Source organism: Bos mutus, chromosome 8 (genome assembly GCF_027580195.1).
Source record: "Bos mutus isolate GX-2022 chromosome 8, NWIPB_WYAK_1.1, whole genome shotgun sequence".
In the NCBI taxonomy this organism is placed as follows: domain Eukaryota; kingdom Metazoa; phylum Chordata; class Mammalia; order Artiodactyla; family Bovidae; genus Bos; species Bos mutus.
The window spans coordinates 37,503,884-37,527,818 of NC_091624.1; the positions used below are offsets into that span (position 1 = coordinate 37,503,884).

A 23,935-nucleotide genomic window follows, 5' to 3' on the forward strand; every position below is an offset into this window, starting at 1 on the left:
GAACCTAGCTCTCCAACTCCAGAGTTCACATTTAAACCACTATCCTATACTGCCTCTCTGTTCTTTAACATTAAGAATGAGATTTAGGACTTTCCTGGTGGTATAGTGGATAAGAATCCATCTGCCAGGGGAATGGGTTCAATCCCTGGTCTGGGAAGATCCCATATGCCATGGACCAACTAAGCCTGTGGACCACAACTGTTGAAGCCCATATGCCTAGAGCCTGCGCTCCCCAACAAGAGAAGCCACCGTGATGAGAAGCCGATGCACCACAACAAAGAGCAGCCCCTGCCTGCTGCAACTAGAGAAAGCCTTCCCACAGCAACAAAGACCCAGGGGAACCAAACCTAAATAAACAAAAGAATGAGATTTAGCACAAAACTCAAAGGATCACTAAAATACATAATGCCTACTCTTTTACTCCACTGAGAAATAATATTAGTTTTTTCCCAGTGGCAACCTTGAAGCTATAATCTCTAAAGTTGCTTGCAGACTCTAAAATCATAACCCATAAAAAAAAACCAATAAATTAGCTACAATAAACAGCACTTTAAAAAATCTTACCACAAACCTTTGCAACAGAAAAAAAAAAAAAATTCAACTTTTACTCACTGCCTTCTACTTGATTAACCCCAGGATCACATACACTGAAGAATAACACTCTTTAGCTCTCCAGTAAGATGCTCTTTCATGGATCCTCATGGTTAGCCCCATCCCTTCCTTATGATTTTACTCCAAGTCACCTTCACTTTTCTTCAGAGAGGTCTAAAATGCGACAAAGATTTTTTATAACCTCTTCCCAACTTCAGACTCTACCTCGCCACTTCACCCGTTTTTTCACTAGAGAACTTACCACTTCTAAGATGTCACATACTTTTTTTGTTCATTGCCTGTCTCTCCCATTCAATGCTCCATGAAGTAGAAAATTTTTGGTTTTGAGTCACTGTATCCTCAGCATCAACAAAAGTGCCTGACACAGAGTAAGTGCTCAATAAATCTTTGATGATGAAACTACCAATAAAAATAACAAACTTTAAAATAAATGTTCTCCATATTTCTAATACTAACAGTTTTAATTATATATGAGAAAGAACATATTGATGGTTTACTTAGACCCCAAATTCTTCCATAAGTGGTAAAGAATTACCTAAGAAGCTAAAATATTCAGTTTAGCAATAGTTTCTACCCATGTTCCCATTTACTAAGGAGATGTGTTCAGTTCAGTTCAGTCGCTCAGTCGAGTCCAACTCTTTGCAACCTCATGAACTACAGCATGCCAGGCCTCCCTGTCCATCACCAACTCCCGGAGTTCACTCAGACTCACGTCCATCGAGTCAGTGATGCCATCCAGCCATCTCATCCTCTGTCGTCCCCTTCTCCTCCTGCCCCCAATCCCTCCCAGCATCAGAGTCTTTTCCAATGAGTCAACTCTTTGCATGAGGTGGCCAAAGTACTGGAGTTTCAGCTTTAGCATCATTCCTTCCAAAGAACACCCAGGACTGATCTCCTTAGAATGGACTGGGTTGGATCTCCTTGCAGTCTAAGGGACTCTCAAGAGTCTTTTCCAACACCACAGTTCAAAAGCATCAATTCTTTGGTGCTCAGCTTTCTTCGCAGTCCAACTCTCACATCCACACATGACTACTGGAAAAACCATAGCCTTGACTAGACAGACCTTTGTTGGCAAAGTAATGTCTCTGCTTTTGAATATGCTATCTAGGTTGGTCATAACTTTCCTTCCAAGGAGTAAGTGTCTTTTAATTTCATGGCTGCAATCATCATCTGCAGTGAATTTGGAGCCCCCCAAAATAAAATCTGACACTGTTTCCACTGTTTCCCCATCTATTTCCCATGAAGTGATAGGACCAGATGTCATGATCTTAGTTTTCTGAATGTTGAGCTTTAAGCCAAATAGATGTATTACTGACTCAAAAATATATTAGATATGCTATGAAACAACTTCTACATCTGAACAAAAATCAAAACTGTCAACTACTCATTAAAAATATACACAACGCTGTAAATTAACTGTACTTCTATTTTTTAAAATCATACACAAAAATCACTGGAATAAAATTATGCAAGCTATTAACAAAAATTCCAAAGCTTAAGAAAACTACAATTTCACAGTTGTGTCTTTCACAGTAGGAGGGGAAGATAGTATTTGGCAATTAGAGAGAAGCCACATAATAATGAATTTTAAGTATTCTCTTTTTTTTTGGCTAATAAAGAGCTTATAGTACCTTTGGAACATAAATGCATTCTAGCCACAAACTAAAGCAAAACATAGCATCATACTGAATCTCAGGAACAGGACAGGAACCTTGCTTTACATTAGAATCACCTGGAGATGCCCATCAGCGTCCCTAGTCCCACCTCAAAAGACTCTGATTCTAGGGACTTTCCTGAAGGTCCAATGGTTAATATTCCACGGTTCCACTGCAGGGGATGGGTTCAATTCTGGTGGAGATTCTTCATGCCGGAACACAGAGCCAAATAAAAGATTCTGATTCTACCAAACAGTGTGAGAATAGAGACAGGCATCTTTATTTCTAAAAGTTTCTAACATGATTCTAAAGCAGCTTAATCATTCATCCAGATAATTAACATCCTCTTAGAACACTGTCCTTCAGAGTCATCCAATATGCATTTGACTACCCCCAGAGACAAAAAATTCACCACCTTCTCAAATACTGACTTCTAATGGAAAGCACTAAATTTGGGGAATCTTATGGTGAAATATCATCTGCCTCCCTTTATTTGTTTTCCTCCTCCAGTTTCTATGTAACTGGTTATTAAACTGAAAGTTGTTAGTATTCACTACCAATACTGCTCAGGCATTGGCTATCACTCAGAAAAGAAAATTAAAATCTAAATACACTTCAGCAACTTGCATCAAACTAATTTTTGTGAATATTAAATTTGTAACAGATATCTTTAGATGTGAACATATTTGATCCATAAAATCTATTCTTAGGAATTTATCCTAAAGATACAACTAAACTGTATTTACAGTATTTTGTGCCAAAACTGAATGTTGGTTGCAATGGACTGAGTTTATGTTGCCCACAAAACCGATGTTGAAATCCTAACCCCAAATGTGATGATATAGGAAGTAAGGTCTTTGAGCACAGAATCCTCGTGAATGGGATCAGCACCTTAAAATAAGGAAACCCAGAGCGCTCTCTAGACCTTTTCTTACCATACTTATTATACCATATACAGTAAATCTAACCTGACCATGATGGCAACCTGATCTCAGAGTTCAAGCCTTCAGAAGTGAGAGAAATATATTTCTGCTGTTTATAAGCTACTCAGATATGGCACTCTTATTTGTAACAAAGTAATTTTTGCATCCTTTTTAAACAAAGGTACTTTTATTTCTTTAAAATTTTTACTGTATCTTATTTTCTCAGCCTTATTGAGGTATAATAGGCAAATAAAATTATGATTAAATTTATAATTTTTTTACATTTTAAATTACATCTAGCAGTATTCATTTTCTCAGCACACACTATTATAAGTTTTAGCATGTACACAGATTCCTGTAAAAACCACCATAAACAGAATACAAAACACTTCCAATATTCACAAAGAATTCCGTCTACCTCTCTGCAGTTAAACCTCTTACCTCCAACCCTAAACCTTGGTAACCAATGATCTGTTCTCTATGCCTATAGCTTTGTTTTTTTTAAGAATATCATGTAAACAGGCCCATTTAGAATATAATTTTATGGAACTGCTATTATGCCATTGATACTTATCTGTATTACTGGTATGTCAACAGTTGATCCCTTTTAATTGCTAAATAGTATTCCATAATATAGATTTATAAGTTTATCCATTATCCATTTACCCACTGAAGGACACTTATGTTGTTTCCAGTTTGGGGTAATTAGGAATAGTGCTGCTACAAACATACATACACATATTTTAGTGTAAACAGTAAGTTTATATTGCCCTAAGACATATCCCTAGAAGTGGGCTTGTTGAATGAAACCCATGTTAACTGTATACTTTGTAACAAACTGACAGATTTACCCAGAGTTTGCATTCTCACCAGAGTTTCAGTTAATCCTCATCCTCAGCAATACTCAGTAGTGTCAGTATAATATTTTCTATTATTTTAGCCATTCTAAAAGGTATGTATGATTCCCAGAGATCAAATTGCCAACAAGTGTTGGATCACTGAAAAACAAGAGAGTTTCAAAAAAAACATCTACTTCTGCTTTATTGACAAGGCCAAAGCCTTTGACTGTGTGGATCACAACTGTGGAAAATTCTTCAAGAGATGGTAATACCAGACCACCTTACCTGCCTTCTGAGAAATCTGTATGCAGGTCAAGAAGCAACAGTTAGAACTGAATATGGAACAAGAGACTGGTTCCAAACTGGGAAAGGAGTACATCAAAGCTGTATATTGTCATCTTGCTTATTTAACTTCTATGCAGAGTACATCATGCGAAATGCCAGTCTGGATCAAGCACAAGCTGGAATCAAGACTGCTGGGAGAAATATCAATAACCTCAGATATGCAGATGACACCACTCCTATGGCAGAAAGCAAAGAGCCTGTTGATGAAAATGAAAGAGGAGAGAGAAGTTGGCTTTAAAACTCAACAATAAGAAAACCAAGATCATGGCATCCGGTCCCATCACTTCACAGCAAATAGATGGGGAAACAATGGCAACAGTGACAGACTTTATTTTGGGGGGCTCCAAAATTACTGCAGATGGTGATTGCAACCATGAAATTAAAAGACACTTGCTCCTTGGAAGAAAAGGTATGACAAATCTAGACAGCATATTAAAAAACAGAGACATGACTGTTGACGAAGGTCCAACTAGGCAAAGCTATGGTTTTTCCAGTAGGCATGTATGGATGTGTGAGCTGGACTATAAAAGAAAGCTGAGTGCTGAAGAATTGATGCTTTTGAACTGTGGTGTTGAAGAAGACTCTTGAGAGTCCCTTGGACTGCAAGGAGATCCAACCAATCAATCCTAAAGGAAAGCAACCCTGAATATTCATGGGAAGGACTGATGCTAAAGCTGAAGCTCCAATACTTTGGCCACCTGATGCAAAGAACTGACTCATTGGAAAAGACCCTGATGCTGGGAAAGATTGAAGGCAGGAGGAGAAGAGGACGACAGAGGGTCATCACTGACTCGATGGACATGAGTTTGAGCAAGCTCCAGCAGTTGGTGAAGGATAGAGAAGTCTGGCATGCTGCAGTCTATGAGGTCTCAAGAGAGTCGGACACGACTGAGCAACTGAACTCAACTGATGGCTCCCCTGGTGGCTCAGTAGTAAAGAATCATCTGCCAATGTGGGAGACAGAGGTTTAATCCCTGATCTGGGAAGATCCTATGTGCCTCAGGCAACTAACTCCATGCACCACAACTACTGAAGCCCATGCTCCACAATAAGAGGGGCCACCACAATGAGAAGCCTGTGTACTGCAACTGAAGAGGAGGCCCCACTTGCCGCAACTAGAGAAAAGCCTGCATAGCAGCAGAGACCCAGCGCTGTCAATTAAAAAATAAATAAATAAAAGGTATGTAAATGGTACCTCACTGTGGTATAATGACTAAAGATGAACATCTTTATGTGCTTATAAGCCATCCAAACATCTCTGAACTATCTGTTCAAATCTTTCACCCATTTTTAAAATTGGGATGCTGGTTCTTTAGGGTTTCTCCCCCACTATGTTGAGTTTTGAAAGCTCTTCATAAATTATGGTTAAGTCCTTTCTCAGATACGTGGTTTGTAAATATATTCTCCCAGTTCATAGTGTCCTTCACAGGAAAGTTTTAAATTTTGATGAATTTCACTTCATCAATTTCTTCTTTCATGGATCATGCTTTTGGTACCGTATCCAAGAGCTCCTTGCCAACCCAAGGTCAAGAAGACTTTCCAATGCTCTCTTCTAAGAGTTTTACTACTTTATGTTTTACGTTTAGGTTTATGATCCATCTTGAGTTAATTTTTGTATAAGGTATGTTGGATGGGTTGAGGCTCACTATACATCCATGGATACCCAGTTTTCCAACATCATATATTTGAAAAGACTATCCTTTCTCCATGGAAGTATGTTTGCACCTCTGTCAAAAAACCACTTGACTATATCCAAGAAGTCTATTTCTGGGCTCTCTATTCTGTGCCTTTGGTCAATACACCACACTGTCTTGATAAGTGTAGCTTTACAGAACATCTTAAAATTGGACACTGAGTCTTCTAGTTCCTTTAACTTTTCTATACATAATTATTTAAAACTAAAGCCATAATAGCTACCTCTTAAATGGTTTCTTTGCCCCCTAGAAAACTGGCAATTTTTACTGTTGCCTTTTATCTAGGTTCAAAATATAACATGTAGGCACCCAGAACTTTCGACCCAATATATCCAGTACTAGGAAACTTATGTGGAAAACCCAAATATAGATATAAAAATGTGTTCAACATAGTCTTGTTTAGAAACCAAATCTCCTGGTCCAACAAAAGGGGAAAGGTTAAATAAAAACTAGCTGAGGAAATGGTCAAAACATGTTGCTTTTAAAAAAATGGATACACAGTATTCAACTTTTTAGATGAAATATGGTATTTCAGAAAAAATATATATTAAAGTATTTTTGGATAGCATCATTATAAGTGACTTTTTTCTTCACAGTTTAAAGAACTTTAAAAACTTTCTACCGTGAACACATGTTGATTTATAACTGGAGATAATACTGAGTTAAAAAAATGGTTATTGCCACTTACACAGAAAAATCCAAGCACCTCTGTATCACCCTGTACATTATCAGTATCGAGCTTGTTCATAATGTATGAATAACCCACATGACAAGTTAAGAGAGTTTAAACTGTAAATTCTTCTCTGCTGTCACAACAGTTACAACACAATTTTCTCTATGCTTGACTCCATGTTTAACTTTGGACAGAATTCTAAATATGTTATTTTAATTACATTATTAATAAATGACACACAGGTATTTGCAACATGCAATACATCTAACCAATGACTAACTTCCTTTATACAAACAGCTTTTATCTATTAAAAAAAGAAAAATAGGCAAAGGACAAATATAGATAACTTGCATAAATATTACAAATGGCCAGTGATGTGAAAGTAAGTTAGATTTCATTCATGATTAAAAGAAACAACCATCATAAAGACCGATTTATCATGACTGTAAACTTCATATTTGACAATCCCTATGTTACACTACAGAATATAAATTAATATTTTTGAAGGGTAATTTGACTATCTAGTAAAATTTAAACACACAAACACTTTAATTCAGCAAATGCACTCAAAAAAGTAGACGTATGAAAAACTGCCCCATTCAGCTTCACTTATCAGAGTAAAAAGCTGAAAATAATTGATTTTTCATCAATAGGGGAATAAAAAAAGTACTTCCTTAACAACTGGAATATTGTACAGCAGTTACAAATTATAAGATAATTCATAAATATTAATAATGGAAAGATCTCCAAGATAAAGTTTTTTTAAAAAGATGCAGAAAAATACTTGTAGTCTAACTACACTCATAGTTTTAAAATGCTTAGATGTGCCTGTAGGTAAATGGAATATTTCTGGAGGATTACATTCAAACAGTTAAGTGATTTTCAGGGGCAAGACTTTCTTACTGCTTGAATTGTTTATCTAGACTGATTTTAAGAAAAATTATTAAATCAACAACCTTAATAATATCCCTCATTACATCTTTTGGGCTTCCCTGATAGTTCAGCTGGTAAACAATCCGCCTGCAATGGAGAAGAGCCTGGTTCGATTCCTGGGTTGGGAAGATCCCCTGGAGAAGGCAATGGCAACCCAGTCCAGTATCCTTACCAGGAAAATCCCATGGACAGAGGAACCTGGTGCGCTACAGTCCCTGAGGTCACAAAGAGTCAGATACAACTGAATGACTAACTCGAACATATTACATCTTTTAATGTTAGGAAATATATATTCCTATATAACACCCACATGATAAATTAATCCATCATGAACTTAGTATTTTCCCCCAGCAAACCTACTATACTAAATTTAAGTGGCTCCATGTTGAAGCTGAGATATGACAAGGTCCTACATGAGGTGGTTTATGAATTAAACTGGGTTAAGAAATAATGTGGAAAAATTAGGTAGCTAACTAGATTTGGTGCTGGAGAAGACTCTTGAAAGTCCCTTGGACAGCAGGAGATCAAATCAGTCAATCCTAAAGGAAATCAATCCTGAATATCCATTGGAAGGACTGATGCTCAAGCTGAAGCTCCAAAACTTTGGCCACCTGATGCCAAGAGCTGATTCATTGGAAAAGACCCTGATGCTAAGACTGAGAGCAGGAGAAGCGGGCGACAGAGGATGAGTTGTTCGGATGGTATGATGAATCTACAGTCGTGAGTTTGAGCAAACTCCAGGAGATAGTGAAGGACACAGAAGCCTGGCCTGCTGCAGTTCACATGGTCACAAAGAGTCCAACAGGACTTAGCAACTAAACAACAACTAGATTTGCGGCCAGGGCTTACCATAATTACTTTATAACAAATGTATGGTGACCTCCAGAGTTAGAAACATAATAACTTTCCTTTACTTTTAGTACTATAAAAGTATCTTTAGTTTGGAATAAAATATAATCAGTCCAATTTCAAAGTCTTAAAACTGAAGACAGGAGTTCAGCAGTTAAATATATTCAATTGCCAACAAATAATTTTTGGAGAGAGAACAAGTGTTCGTGCAGATATAGAGAAACTAGAACCCTCTTTCTACTATTGGGAATGTATTTTGGAAAACAGTCTAGCAGTTCCTCAAATAGTTACACGCAGAGTTATCAGATGACCTAGTAATTCTATTCCTAGGTAAGTACTCAAGAGAAATGAAAACATATGTCCACAGTGAAACTTGTACACAAATGTTCATATCAGCATTGTTTATAATTGCCAAATAGTGGAAAACAACCCAAATGCTCATCAACTGATGAATAGATAAATAAAAGGTCCATTAAATGGAAGATTATTTAATAATGAAAAAGAATGAACTATTGATACATGCCACAACATATATGAACTTTGAAAACAACATGCTAAGTGAAAGGCCATATATTAAATGATTACATTTATATGAAATACAAATCTACACATTTACAGAAGAGGCAAATTTATAGTCCCAGGAAGCAGACAAGTTGCCTAGAGTGTGGGAGAAATGGGAAGTGACTACTGATGGGTATGGGGTTTAATTTTGGAGTGAAAATGTTCTAAAACTGTGGTAATGGTTTTGTATATTTAAATGGATAAATTGTATTGTATATGTAATATCTCAATAAAGTTTTTTTTTTTTTAAAGGAAGAAGAGAAATCAATTACAGTCTTAAGAGGCACATCACCAAAAGCAACTGGGGGTCTTGATTCAAATGAACTTACAAGTGTATCTATGACACAACTGGGAGAATATGAACACTGGATATCAGATAATATTAAGGAATTATTATTCAGTAAGTATAAGAACAATATTTTTTAAAAAAGATTCCTTATCTTCTAGGGACTCCAGTAATTAGGGGTGAAAGGACATGTCTGGAATTTACTTTAAAATAATCTAATTGGAAAGAGTAGGAATTAACGGGAGAGAACCTAAGAGGTCATTCACAAGTGAATTGGGTCTTAAAGATATAAATTAGAGTTCAAAGACTAAAGAGGGCATGAGAAGAAATGAAAAAGACAGGTAACAGCTTAAGAAATGGCACTATCAAAGACCACCTATGGGACAAGAACAAAAAACACAGAAAGGTAAGGAACAACCAGATCATGAAGAGTCTTACATGCCATACAAGGAATTTTTATTTAATTTTATGGAAGACGGACTGCTAACTTTTTTTTTCTTGGTGGGGACAGGTCAGATTAGAGCTTTAGACAGGTTACTCTGATGGCATTATAGATTAAAGGGGCACAAAACAGAGTAGAGAGGCTACTGTCACAGTCCAGGGGAGTGACAACTGAATGGGAACTCATATGGTGGGAGCAGAAATAAAGATTAGAGGCTAAAACCTGAGATATGAGATACTAAAAATAATTGAATATACGGAAAGAGGGAGCAGAGACCATCTGACCTGATTTCTAGCATGTAGGCTTGTGCAACTAGGTAGACAATGTTCAATATACAGGAAAGTGAACATAGAAGAGGATTAAGGAAAAAGGTAGAGTTCAGCTTAGTGTTCAGTGTAAAAGGACATACCGGTGGAAATGTGTTAATATGCAAAAACTCAAGAGAGGGCTAATTAGAAAATATAGACGTAAAAATCTTTAGGACATATTTGGTAGCTGGAACAATAACCAAGGAGAGTTTGTTACAACTGACACAACACAGAAATTTAACCTGAATTTGGGCAAACTCCAGGAGATCGTGAGGGACAGGAGGCCTGGCGTGCTGCAGCTCACGAGGTTGCAAAGAGTCGGACACAACTTGGCAACTGAACAACAAAAGCTCCTTCCCTACTCCACCTTGTTAAAAATTAATTATTTTAAAGTGTTTATGTAAACAGAATGATCAAGATGTGTTAATTTTATATTTAGACTATATATTGAAAGCAGGAGGAGAAGAGGACGACAGAGGATGAGATGGTTGGATGGCATCACTGACTTGATGGACATGAGTTTGAGCAAGCTCCAGGAGTTGGTGAGAGACAGGGAAGCCTGGTGTGCTGCAGTCCATGGGGTCACAGAGTCAGACATGACTGAGTGACTGAACTGAACTATATAGGTATAGATACAGGAGAAAGAAGAACATAAACACATTTGGCTAAAAGCCATCAAAATTATTCTTTAACAAATTGCACACATGCAGCGTATTTTCAAACAACAGCTATAAAAATGTACTTTTCTAATTATTCTGATTCCTTTAATGTATCAAGGACATTTAAAATATTCCTAACATTTACAATCAATATTTAAAAATCCTCCACTGTATAAAAAATTCTGCACTTCTAAAATGCCCTTCTAGTCTGCTTTTAAAAGATCTTATGTCGAACTTCCCTGGTGGCGACTAGATTCTTCCCTGGTGGAGAATCTATCTGCCTGCCAATACAGGGGACGTGGGTTCAATCCCTGGTCTGGGAAAATTCCACATGCCATGGGGCAACTAAGCCCATGTGCCACAGCTACCGAGCCCGTGTGCTGCAACTAATGAAGCCCGAGTGCCTAGAGCCTGAGCTCCACAAGAGAAGCCACCGCAATGAGAAACCCAAGCACCACAAGGAAGAGTAGTCCCCGATCACACTGCCATTACAGAAAGCCCATGCAAAGCAACAAAGACCCAGTGCAGCCAAATTTAAAAAATAATAATAAAATTTTTTTAATGATTCAAAAAAATAATAAAATATCTTATGTCTTCAGATATTCTTTAAAAGGCTAAAACAACTTGATTTAATTATTTTGCTTTATTCAGTAGATTTCCAAATGAAGTTAAGCAATCTTTATCTTCATGGGACTACAAAAGTCCAAGTTGCTATTTCTAGCCGGTTTTCCGAGTGCCTCTCGTTATCACTGCTCCAAAATTCTTAACCTCTCTCAAGTAAGTTTTCTAATACTTAAATTATAAGAGGAGCCCTTTACAAAGATCCTAATTTCCTATATTACTATAACCAAGGTTTCAATCTTAATTAATTTTTAGCTAACTTCAGTCACTAAGAAAATTAGATTTAACTGAGGCAACCCAGCAACTACAGAAAAAGGTCATTGATGGAAAAATCCAAATAAAATCAAAGTTCTCCAAAAAGGGAAAGCACAACTAGAGGAACTAAGCAGTCCAAATACTGAGCCACTAGTCTTACCACTATATTCAAGACAAGGGACTAATCACCTAAGATCTATGAAGAAACTCAGGTATCAGTTATTTCTTGAAACTGCCCAGAGAACTGGGCAGGGGGTCATTCATAAAAGATGTGACCTCTGCCAAAAGATTAAGTATTACTCTTTTAAGTCCTATGCCAAATGCTAAGGAATTTCAGACTGAAGTAAGATCTAGTCATTTCTTAAGAAGCCCATAATCTAAGAATTTAGACAGACTCTCACACTACTAGGTTTGGACACAATAGGAAAAAAAAATTTAAGCTAAAAATATCTTATTTTCTTAGTATAATACATGACCTCAAGTAACTTTTTCAGTTTTACCACTTACACTTTCAGTTTTACATCATTTTTATTTAAGGAAACTCTCTGTACATTACTTATTCAACAATTTATCAATTAAAAAAAAACTTTTAAAAAATGGTTATATAAAAAACATAGTAATTCATCAAATCCAAACTCAGAAGTGCACTCCCCTTAAAACCCTTTTAACATAAGATTCCTTAGATACAATCTAAATTCAACAGAATTTCCATATCTTCAGTTTAAGACGTCTCTTTTTTTGTCTAGCTATTTTTCCTTCATTCTTAGAGTAAATGTTGAAACATGATTAACAAAGCAAAAGAACTCAGGGTAAAAACCCTGAGGACAGTTACTATATATTTTTTCCCTTTAAGTTTTATTGAAGTACAGTTGATTTACAATGTTGTGTTAATTTCTGCTGTACAGCAAAGTGACTCAGTTATATGCATATATATTCTTTTTCATATTCTTTTCCATTATGGCTTATTACAGTACATTCAATGGTTCCCTATATTATCCAGTAGGACCTTGTTGGTGTTTTTTCCCTTCTTTTTTTTAATTTTAGGGAAGTTGTGGAAGTTTTCCACAAGGATTAGCTTATATTGTTCCTTTCCCTATTTAGCCAATGGGAGAAAGAGCAGTTATGTGACAAGACCAAGATGAGCCTTAAGTAATAAGGTTTTTGTTTGTTTTAAACTCAACTACCACAGAACTCAAATGAGCTTTGTCCCCTTCAAAGCAAACACCTCAGAAGGTTGGCTATATACCACTCCAACAGTGCTAGACTGCCACTGTTCAAAACTCTTCTTTGAGAACTGCCCTCAGAATCCATTGTACAACTTCTTAATGTCCTTATTAGCGGCAAACCTTTGCTTCTTGTGGACCTTATTTTTAATATCCAAAGGTGATTCAGATTCAACTTGGTAAAGGAGGAAAATAATCTGAGTAATACTATATTTTAGTCAAAAACAAATGTGCGGCTTCCCTCGTTGCTCAGTAGTAAAAAAATCTGCTTGCCAATGCAGGACATGGGGTCGATAGCCAATCCAGGAAGATCCTGCATGCCACAGGGCAACTAAGCCTGTGTACCACAACTGCTGAGTGTTATGCTCTAGGGTCTGGAATCCACAACTACTGGGCCTATGTGCCACAAATCCTTTAGACAGAGCGCCCTAGAGCATGTGCTCAACAAGAGACACCACCACAGTGAGAAGTTTGTGCACCACAACTAGAGAAAAGCCCACATAGCTATGAAGAGCCAGCACAGTCAAAACTAAATAAATTTTTTAAAAAATCAAATATGAATATGAAGTATTACAGAAATTTTACCTGTGCCTCTACCAACAATTTCAAAAGTTTCAAATCATATGAAGGATATTTTTTTGAATAATGACATTTTTGTTTCGCCATATATAGTATGAAGTATGATTTCCAGTAAACTTAAAAATCTGTATTCTAAGCTTTAAATTACTCTTCTATAAAGAATCACTAAATATTGTCCAACTTTTTGTGACTTTGCCAATATTATCTTATAAATGGTTATTTTCAATGAGATAATAAACATTCAATGTTTACAATCTGAATTACTATGTATGCTACTAAGTAAGTCACATAATCCAAATTATTTCAAGGGATTTATCCCTCAAACTAAGCATCAGCTGTCCGTGCAGCAAATACAGCAAAGCAGATAACTAAATAACTGTGAAATCTGACTTCCCTGGTGGCTTAGACGGTAAAGCGTCTGCCTACAATGCAGGAGACCCAGGTTCGATCCCCAGATCAAGAAGATCCTCTGGAGAAGGAAATGGCAACCCACTCCAGTATTCTGGCCTGGAGAATCCCCTGGACGGAGGAGACTGGTTGGCTACAGTCCACGGGGTCTCAAAGAGTCGGACAGGACTGAGGGACTTCACTTTCACTTTGTTTGTGAAATCTGAAAATCCAAATACACATAGACTGAAACTATGGCAATGATCTCAAGATGCTATAAAATGCATGAATATATGGCTTCCTCTGATGATTAATTTTTTAACATCTTATTTTGGAATACTTACAGATTCACAACATATATTTGCAAAGATAGTACACAGAAATCTATTTTTCACTAAATTTCCCCCAATGGTTGCATCTTACATAATTAATGTCCCATATTAGAACTAGGAATTTGACACTGGTACAATATATGAGTGCAGTTCTGCATCATTTTATGGCCTGTGTAGATCTGTGTAACTACCAACACAATTAAGATATAGAACTATTCCATCCACAAAGATCTCATGCTCCTCCTTCATAGTCACATCCACCTTGTTCCCATAACCCAAACATCTCTAACCCCTCCTCCCTTCCCCCACTCCCCGCCCCACACTCAATGGTTTGTTTTAATCTTTATACTTTTGACATTTTAAGAATGTTAAACAAGTGGGACCATGTAACCTTTGAGATTGACTTTTTCACTCAGTGTAATCTTCATTCAAATTATTTATATCAATAATTAAAAAAAAAAAAGATGCTGTAATAGAGATAAGGAATACCAGTTAAAACTCAACTGAAAAAACAATAAAATCTCAACTTTACACTGCTCAAGTTTCTTATGACGTTTAAATATACTTGGAAAAGTACTGACATTATTTTAAAGCATAATGCAACACTGTACTAATAAATTTAACTTCCTCTATGATCCAGTATGACTTCAAAGATGTTTACCATCATCTCTAATCCCCAAAGTAGCTTTTTAAGATTTATATTTCTGAACTCTAGTACCATCCCACTCTTCCCATAATGAAAAAGGAGTCAATTTGCTAATTAAAAAAAAGAAATCCTTCTGTAATATGACTTGTCACTCTCTAATCCAAGTGGTCCAAGAACAACATCAAAATCCAATTCTTCAGTCAATTTAAGACTTATAAGCAGAAGTTGCAATAATCTCCCTGAAATTTGAAGGAACAAATTACCCTTGTGACCTTTAAACTTGTACAATTTAAAAAGTTTACAATTTAAAAAGTTCCTTTTCAAATGTTCCCAAAGTTTGTTTATTTACGTTTTTGACTACACCATGCAACATGTGGAATCTTAGATCCCCAACCTGGGATCAAATCCGCAACCTTCTGCAGACAAAGTAGAGTCTGAACCACTGGACCACTAGGGAAGTCCCGTCCATAAATTTTATTTTCTTAAAGCTCCATTTCTGTACCTTCAAACATCATCCAAAATGATAAAAGATCTCACCAAGAGAATACACAGGCTTTAGAACCAAGCAGTCTGAAAATCCATCTTGATATTACAACTTCCTAGCTGAGGACCCCGCAGAGCAAGTTAAATAAGCTCTGTGATTGTTTCTCTATATACATGAGAGTAATAGCAGCACACCTCACAGGAGAATTGTATGAAATAATCTATATAAAGTACATGGCACATAGTAAGTACTCAATACACGTTAGCTACTAACATCTACATTACTGTAATAAGGATAGTAGCATGTATCTGCAATTAAACATGACAGAGTTTTGCATATTTTAAATTACCCTGCCAACAAGTTTACAACAGTAATTTACTGTGTTGTAACAAAAACATATTTAATTTGTTATTAAAACAAATCAACTAAAGGTGCTTAAAGTGGATATTCACTTTCTATGTTAAATACATATCCCCAAATCTGAATATTCCAATTCTTTTTTTCCCCTGAATATTTCAATTCTTATATGGAGGAAAATTTATGTAAAATCAAACCTTAGCAATCCAAACTAAAATTTTCTCTTCAGTTAAGTATTTATCATCCCAAAATTTCAGAATCAATTCGTTTAAAGATACTTAAGCATAAACTCAATAATAATTTCTCACTGAACCAAGCTGAAATGAATTAATTCTGTGCTGACAAAACACTTTCAAAGAGGTTCAGCTTAGTCTTATTCAGATATATATGTAGCTGTATATGATGAAACATCCAAAAGAATTTCAGGAACATGAAAGAATTAAAATGTTTAAATATGACCTTTCAGCAAGACAGGAGTTCTGTTGTCTTAATCCTGAATTTATAACTGTTATTTTCCCAAACTATATTAGCGGAGGTGGGCCAATTTCCTAGATAACCTCTTTTATTTCACCTGTCTCCAACAGACAGATTCTTTTGGAACCTTACTTAGCCTAGGACCACGAAGTTTTAAAAATGGAGCAGAATATTTAATCATGACAGACTGTGGTTATGTTGACCAATGCACTAATTGGCCTTAAAACTTTGATTTTAATTACCATTACAATTCTGTCAGTAACACCTATCCCTCACATTTCTGCACAAAGACTTTTATGAGGATTATTCATAAAAGTTCTAAGGTTATCAATGTCCTAATACTTTTCCTTACTATCTGAAAAGTAGTGACACTTCCTATAGTGCTTTGCCTTTGGTGTGTGTTCAATAATTATTGTTTACTAACACAAATCTCTGAAAAAGAGGAATCAACATGCAGCAAAAAAGTACTAAGGAAACAAATCCTTTATTCAAAAAGAATTCTTATTGATCAAATTTAAGACACTGATGCTGGCATTTAAAAAAATTTTATCAGATGATTTCAATGCAAGGGTCTCTCATAGCTAGGTCACAAGTGCCACCTAGCTGATGGCAATTCTAAGAAGTCCTGGACTCATTCCAAATTTGAGATGTGAAACTAGAAAAATATGCATCTTGGAATCAATATGGTAAAAGTATAATCTATGAAATACTGGAATGCTGCATTTGCCAGGGATGCAGGCTGGGGACTAAAATTGCACTCAGTGTCCCAAATCAATGTACATTATCCATGTTTCCACTTAAAATGTTCCCTTAGTTCACCCAGCACTCAAGACAAGTTCAGCTTCCAGAAAAGGGTACAGCTAAGAGTCATAAGAGGTGTTCTTAAACTGACTGAGAAAGAATTTTAAACTAAGAAAATTTTAACTGACTGAAAGATTTTTCATAAATTTTTTTTAAAAAAGCAGCATTTTTTTTACAACGTTAAAGGAGTTTAATTTTGTTTTTAAGGCTGATGATCCAAATCCCTTAAAACAAGGATTCAGTTAACCCTCCTACATACAAGCTAGTTCGTGTTCTCACTGTCTTCTGAAGAAAATTTATAAAGTTCTCAAAAGGATCCCTACACCAAAAAGACAAAGCTACTTAGAAAAATTGTTTCAACTATATATGAAAAATTTCAGAGTCATAAAATAGTTTTTATGGGGCAGGGAGGGGTGGTACCTGAAGAACAGATTCCAGAACAAATGAAAATAATGTATGTCCTTTATCTTAAACAATTACTATTGAAGAGTTTCTTTAATATAAAATGAAGTGTTACATTTGATAAAGCATATCCTATTAAGGAAAACTCTGAAAATGTAACAAATACTTCCTAAATTTTATCTGTTGGGAGTTATCCAAAAATGGAACACACCTGTATTTCATTCCCATACATTACTGAATAAAATCAAAACTACAAAATCTGCAATACTTTAAGGATTCTGTAACACTTAAATGTTATGCCTATCATGAAAGAGTCACTCTTTCTGATCTCCAGACTCATTGCTATCTTGTATTTATATAAATAATGCAGGAGTTACAAGGAGGTTCTATACAAAAGCAGCCACACTAAGTTATGATCATTATCAGTTATTTGAAAAAATAATTGTTTCAAAAAGAATAGGGGTAAACTTGTTAAAAGTCATTACTACTGCTCACGTGATCAACAAGTTCCTCTTCCAGTAACAGAATAGAATTCCAACTCGCTCCACATTAGCAAAATTAAGATCAGAAGTGTTCTGGGTATTCTAAGTCATCTCCTACTTTGTGTTCTACAATGACTGACCCAAGAGAGAAAATTTGAAGCAGCAAAGAAATTCACCCTGTGAATCAATGATATCAAGAAACTGGACAAAGGACTCCCCTGGAGGTCCAGCGGTTAAAGCTCCTGGATTCCAAAGCAGGGTTACCAGGGTTTGATCCCTGGTGGGAGAACTAAGATCCTACATGCCACTCAGGGCAGCCAAAAAAATAAAATAAAAATAAAAAAATTTTAGGGGATTTCCCTGGTGGTCCAGTGGCTAAGGCTCCATGCTCCCAAAGCAGGGGGCCAGGGGTTCGATCTCTGGTCAGGGAAGTAGATCCCACATGCTGCAACTAAGACCTAGCACGGTCAAAGAAATAAATAAAAACAAATATTATTAAAAAAAAATTTTTTAAATTAAAGAAACTGGACAAAAAAGATAATGAGGCCAAAGAACAGTTTATAACATGTAGAAAATCAGACACAAGAAACTACTTTTGCCCACCATACATCTATATTCCTCTCGATCCCCAACCCAAGCTAAGAATCATACAGATTCAAGATATTTGAAAAATAAGTTGAAAAAACAAATTTTGAAATACAGGTTTCACAAGTCTCTACTACAGCAGATGCCACAGTTAAAACAGACTAGGGTCAACTATTTCATGGTGAATAAGATCAGTTAGAAGTATATTAATATGTAAAAGGTAAAGGAGTTAAATTATGAAAAATTTAAAATGACTGGAAGCCCACTGCCTTTGGAAACTATAACACACCATAAAGAAAATAGTTTCACTTGAAAATAAATTATATTAAATGTTCAAGAACCACCATTTGATCAGGGAGAATAATAGTACAGAAAGATCTGTGCCAACTTTTAACTGCAGCTGTAGTGGACACACTAAAAGCCTTGTTTCACAAAAGCAGTGAAATAAAAAACAATAGTTTTAAACCTGTCACCAGTGTTAACTGCTCACGACCATAAATTTGCCTTTTCCAATGAAGGACTTTGGAATAAAAAGCCATTTAATAAAGAAAAAAAAAAAAAGCAGAAGAGAACAAAATTGAACAAAATTCTCACATAAGACTAAAACACTAAATCTGTTTAAGAATTTTCATACATTTTTTACGTCACAAAAGTAAAAAAAAATATATCTAAAACATACAACAAAACGAGATTCTTTTTAAATAAGACTGAATTTAAAAAGCAGTTAATTTAAATCAGTGCATGCTTCAAAAAATCCTCCTTCCATATTACCTATGCCAAACTGAGAGGGTTCACCACACTCCATTCTCAATTACCTAAGCAAAATTATTACCATTTTAAACCCATTATTTCCTTTGTTTGTTGTTTGTTTTTAATGCACTGCACAGGAGTAAGATAATTCTAGCTAGTAAACATTTATCCTGACAAGTGATTGTCCCAAATAATGATACTTTTTAGAAATTAAACTTCATTTCACTAAAGTTAGCCAGTAGATTTTGCAAGTATTTTCCTCTGAAGAGTACAGTGTATGGTTGGTATATACAGTACTCTAAATACTAAACGCATGCTTTTAAACAGGCATTAAGTGACTATCACAGACATGAATAGTAAACATTCCTCAATCAATTCTTCACGTTTTCTACAAAATAGACCCAATCTCAAGCCTGAAACTGAGGCTTCTACCTTTAGAAGAGTAGAAACTAAAGTAATTGGGCAGTCCTTAAAAATACACGTAATTGCATGACTAAGATACTCATTTAAAACTTATGCCAAGATAGCCCCTCCCTTCAAAACAAACTAAGACTGACTCACAGACCTATTTTACTTAATTCTGGAAATTAAAAAAAATTAACTTAAAAGAATTCCTAAGCACTCATTTCCTCCTGTCCCCCACCATTTAAAACGTCGACCTTCAATCTGTGATTTTCCCCTAAAAAATGGTTAAATAAAAACAAAAACTAAAGACCCTCAATATTTCCAACTATCTATTTGGGAACTGAAAAAACTACTGGATTCAGGAATGATAATAACCACTGTTCTAACATCCTGGAAAACAATAGAAAGTATATCTACGGTCGCTAAGGAGCGGTCCTACTTTGTGAAACCATCCCACCGCAGATGTTACTCTTCACCTGTGAGACCACCCCCCTCCCCGTTTGCTACAGTTAGCCATCTGAGCAAAAGGTTTCAATTTTGTCTCCCTGAAGTGGGAAATTATCAATCTCCCTATATAACATGTTCCGCCCTCAGTGGATATTTCTACACAGGAGGCCAGGGAAGGCAGGGGTGGGTGCAGTAAAGTTGGTGGCAGGGTGAGGACAAAGGGCATTTTGAAACAGCACTGAAGTAAACAGAAAATGAGGACAGAAAGAGGGCTAAATTCGAGTTCCCTCAAGTGGCTGATGGCAAGAAAACGCAGGCGCCCTTGTTTACCACCCCTAGGGTCCTATTCTCCATTACCACCCACTGGAATGAGAAGTTGGAACCACCACTATATGCAAGAAGCCCTCAAATCCCCAAAATGTCAGGTCAGTAGGCAGCCTCTGGAATGACAGCCCGATACCCCTCCCCCACCCTCCTACCCCCACCCCCACCCCCAAAAAAGGTCCAATCCCATAAGTGCAGGTCACTCTGCCCTCTGGGGTAGTTCCAGCCGGCGCAGAGATGGTTCTGATGGGAGGCCGTGGGGGACAGACCACCTTTCTCTCCGTAAACCCTCGGCGGGGGAAACAAAACAAAGACCTCCCCCCTCCTCCTCCGGTAGCCACTACCCTAGCCACAGAGGCTTTCCTATTTCCCGGTGCAGGCTGGCCTCCCGCCCCCGCCCCCATGACAAAGAAAAGGCACCGGGTGAGCAAGCGAGGCCTTCCTGCCTCCACGGATGGGGGGAGGGGGCTGCCGAGGTGAGGAGCCCCCTCCGCTCCCCCGCGCTCCCACTCTCGGCCGGGAAAACAGCCCAAAACCGCGGCCTCCGCCGGGGGAAGCCTGAGAGGGGGTGAGGGTACCTTGAAGTAGCCGCCTTCGTAGAGCGTGTTAGGGGGTCCGAAGATGGCAACCTCCCAGTTGTAGAGGTCGGATTCATCCACCAGGGTGATCCGGAAGCCCTCCACCGGTTCCTCCTGCAGGGATTTCAGCTCGAGCATCAGGGCCTTCTGCGAACTGGTCATCTGCTGCTGGGCCATCGCGGCGGCGGCGGCGCCGGGCCGGGGCCCCAGTCCTCACGCACCAGCCGGGCCGGACCAGGCCCCTCCCCTCCGCTCGCCCTCTGCCGGGCCGCTCCGGGCCCCTGTCTTCACACACCCGGCGGCCCGGACCAGGCCCCACACGGCCCGTGGGCCGGCCCGGTTCCTCCTCACACACGACGCGGGCCGGACCGGGCCCTTCTCCTCACACTCGGGCCGGGGTGGGGGGAGGGGTGGAGAGAGTTAAAGAAATTCGCTCCGGGTCTCGGGCCTCCCCCCCCCGGAGGGGGCCTCAACTTGGTTGGCGCGGGGGGGGGAGAAGAGGTGGAAGCGGAGGAAGGCGGCGAAAGGCCGGCGACGGTGAAGAGACCGGGCCGTGATGGCCCGGGAGCGCCGCGCTCGCTCGCTCTCTTGTTCTCCTCGGGGGCCGCCGGGGCCGAAGGGCGCGCGGGGCCGAAGGGCGGGGGAAGCGCGACACGCGGGGGTCTCGCGGCTGCGGCGGCGGCGGCTGCGCGGGGGGAGGGGTGACGGCGGAGGAGGAGGAGGAGAAGAGCGAGAGCGCCTCGCGCCGCGGGAGCGACGAAGCTGAGAAGAAGAAGGGAGGGAGGAGGGGCGCGCGTCGGGAGGGAGGGCGGCTCTTGGCGGAGAGCGGCTCTAGGCGGCAAGCGGCCCGACGCGACGCGCGTGCGCGCGCCCCGCCCGCCTATCCCTCCTCTCCCTCCCCCCGCCCTCCTCGCCCTCCTCCCGCCCTTCCCCCCGCCCTTCTCGCCCTCCTCCCCCCCGCCCTTCTCGCCCTCCTCCCCCCCTGCCCTCCTCTCCCTCCTCCCCCCCCCCCGCCCTCCTCTCCCTCCTTCCCCTCCTCCTCCTCCCACTTCCCCGCCTCCTCTCCGCCGCCCCGCCAGGTGGCGGCGCTTTGTGACGCCGGCGCGCGTCCCCCGCCCTTAAAGGGCCAAGCGGCAGTGGGGGGTGACGGTGGGGGCCGGGGTTTGAGGGTGGCCCCTGGGGATGCCCTTGTCCCCAAAATGACGGTTGTGCGGCTTGACGCTACGTTTCCAAAGGCGCGCCCGGGAAGGGACCTCTGTCCTAGAGCTGTCATCGTCCTCCTCCCCCTACTTGTATCCTCAGGCCTCCCGCAGTTGTCCTCCTAAGAGCCCTGATCCTCTGCAGGCCTAACGTCCCCTCCCCACCCCGCCATGACACACGGTCTGTCCTCCCAGCACTCAGTAGGTGCTTGACAAGGATGTGCTGACAATGCGGGTTTTGTCGGTGGGAACAAGCGTCCTGACATTTCTGCAGGTCCAGTCCTCATGCCATTGTGTCCTTGGAGAGCAGCGTGTTACCAACTTAGGGGGTTGAAGTGCAGTTTCCCATCCGAGAAATGGGAAAGCAGATAGGTCAGTTTCTACTTCCCTTCTTAACTACAAAGAGGAAGTTGTGGGAAATAAAAAGAGAAATAATCATACAGACTGAACCTGGGTTCTTGGCCCTTTTCTGTGTGATTTGGGACAAATGCTGTGGCTATCCTCCATTTACCCATTTGTAAAATGAGGTACTTGGTTGAACTTTGACCCCCTGCAGATCTTAGAACTGGGGTTCTTTTAAAATCATGAGTGGAGTGAGATGTGGAAATGGTCTGCAATCCCCATAATTTAGGCCCCGTTTCTCTGTGGAAGGCCTGTCCTATGAAAATGAGTTCCACACACTTAGAATTCTGGGATCAGAAACATCCCTGGTTCCAATCCTGGCTCCACCATTTATATTATATTACCTCTTCCTTTTTCATCAGCGTCTGTAAAAGAGGTTAATTATGCCTAATATATAAACAATTATAAAAATTAAATGAAATCATCCATGTACAGAGTTTAGCACAATGACCTGCATATGGTAAATGCTCCATAAATAGGAACTTTAAAATAAGAAAAAAAATTTTTTTCAAGGCATAGTTATATTCTGGATACCACCCCCTCCATTTTTTAATAGACGTAAAAAAAAAAAAAAAAACCAGAGAAAATAGTACAGATAGTTTCCATATACCTGGCATCCAATTTCCCCTTATTAACATCTTACATTAGTGTAGTACATTTATTACAATTAATGAACCAATGTTGATATATTATTAACTAAAATCTTGGTTACTCACATTTCCTTAGATTTTACCTAATGTCCCTATTCTGTTCCAGGATCCCATCCTAGATACTATATTTAGTTTTCATTAAGGCTCCTCTTAACTATGAAAGTTTCTCAGACTTTCCTTGTTTTTGATGACTTCGGAAGTTTTGAACAGTACTGGTCAAGTATACTTTAGAATATCCCTCAGCTAGAATTTGTGATGTTTTTCTCATGATTAAACTGGAGTTTGGGGAGAGATCCTGGGGCTTCCCAGGTGGCTCAGTGGTAAAGAATCCTAATCTGCCTGCGAATGCAGGAGATGTTGGTTCAATCCCCAGGTCAGGAAGATCCCCTGGAGGAGGAAAGGGCAGCCTACCCCAGTATTCTTGCCTGGAAAATTCCATAGACAAAGGAGCCTGGCTGGCTACAGTCTGTGGGGTGGCAAAGAGTCTGACATGACTGAGCAACTGAGCATGCCCACAGGGGAAGAGATCCCAGGAGAAAAATATTTTCATTGATGTGATGAAAATGATGTATATCAAGAGCACATAATATCAACAATGCTGTGTTGATATGCTGATATTGACCTCAGTCACCTGGCTGACCTAGTGTGTCAGGTTTCTCCACTGTAAAGTTACTCTTTTTACCTCGTTTCTGTCCTCTTAAGAAGGAAGTTACTATGCACTATCCACAAGGAAAGAGCCCCTTCATTTTGTTGTTGGTGTTATTTTTTTTCTC

General features: G+C 39.0%; 1 protein-coding gene across 2 annotated transcripts in view; it reads right to left on the reverse strand.

The window, feature by feature from the left end:
* Positions 1-21,707, reverse strand: part of UBE2R2 (ubiquitin conjugating enzyme E2 R2) — a 97,281-nt gene extending 75,574 nt beyond the window's left edge. For both annotated transcript variants that reach the window (XR_011465099.1, XM_005903026.3), the window contains exon 1: positions 20,912-21,707. Coding sequence is in view for 1 of the 2 variants with exons in the window: in XM_005903026.3 (XP_005903088.3) it covers positions 20,912-21,088 (177 nt within the window). In the remaining variant the exon portion in view is untranslated. The remainder of the gene's footprint in view (positions 1-20,911) is intronic.
* Between the last annotated feature and the right edge of the window lie 2,228 nt (positions 21,708-23,935).